The 647-nt window shown below is 43.3% G+C and overlaps 1 protein-coding gene across 1 annotated transcript in view; it reads left to right on the plus strand.

Annotated features, from left to right (window-relative positions):
* Nucleotides 1-16: 16 nt before the first annotated feature.
* Nucleotides 17-647, plus strand: part of spidey (hydroxysteroid 17-beta dehydrogenase 12 spidey) — a gene marked incomplete at its 3' end in the record, with an annotated part of 11,969 nt that continues 11,338 nt past the window's right edge. The window contains 1 exon segment of the mRNA XM_011315154.1: nt 17-508. Coding sequence (XP_011313456.1) covers nt 134-508 — 375 coding nt within the window.

Raw genomic sequence — 647 nt, forward strand, 5'->3', positions numbered from 1 at the left:
CGTTAACATTGGAAGCTCGACGTACGTCTTTCAGTCGTTAACAAGCCACACGGCACGAAACATCGGAATTAATATTAATTAGCGAATGAAAAGTTGATTGAATTGATTGATAGGACGTTCTGAATCCCTTAGAATGGCCTTGACATGCTGGGAGAAGTTAGCCGTGGTGGTGATAGCAGCTGTGGGACTGAGAATTGTCATCAGATTGACTGGATTTACCTGGAAGAAATTTTTAGCACCAGCTCTGGGTTGTGGTATTGACCTGACGACCCAGGGCAGATGGGCTGTGGTGACAGGAGCTACTGATGGACTTGGCAAAGCTTTTGTCCAGGCACTCGCTGCCAAGGGCCTTGATATTGTCCTTGTGTCAAGATCTCTGCCAAAGTTAGAAATCGTCGCTAGAGAAATAAAGGAACAGTACAAAGTGGAGACAAGGATTGTCGAGGCTGATCTCACTGAGGGACAACCTGTCTACGCCAAGATTGCCAAGACTATTGAAGAGCTCGAAGTACTGACTTGTTTTTATTATTGAATTAAGACTCGGGTGGATTATCTGGAAAAGATAATTTACTCCGAAATTCGGATTCCTAATTACTTTGGCAATTAATCGTTTTTTTCAATAATTGTTAGCTAGCGTTCTAGCGGTT

Source organism: Fopius arisanus, unplaced genomic scaffold (assembly GCF_000806365.1).
Source record: "Fopius arisanus strain USDA-PBARC FA_bdor unplaced genomic scaffold, ASM80636v1 scaffold00425, whole genome shotgun sequence".
Classification (NCBI taxonomy): Eukaryota; Metazoa; Arthropoda; class Insecta; order Hymenoptera; family Braconidae; genus Fopius; species Fopius arisanus.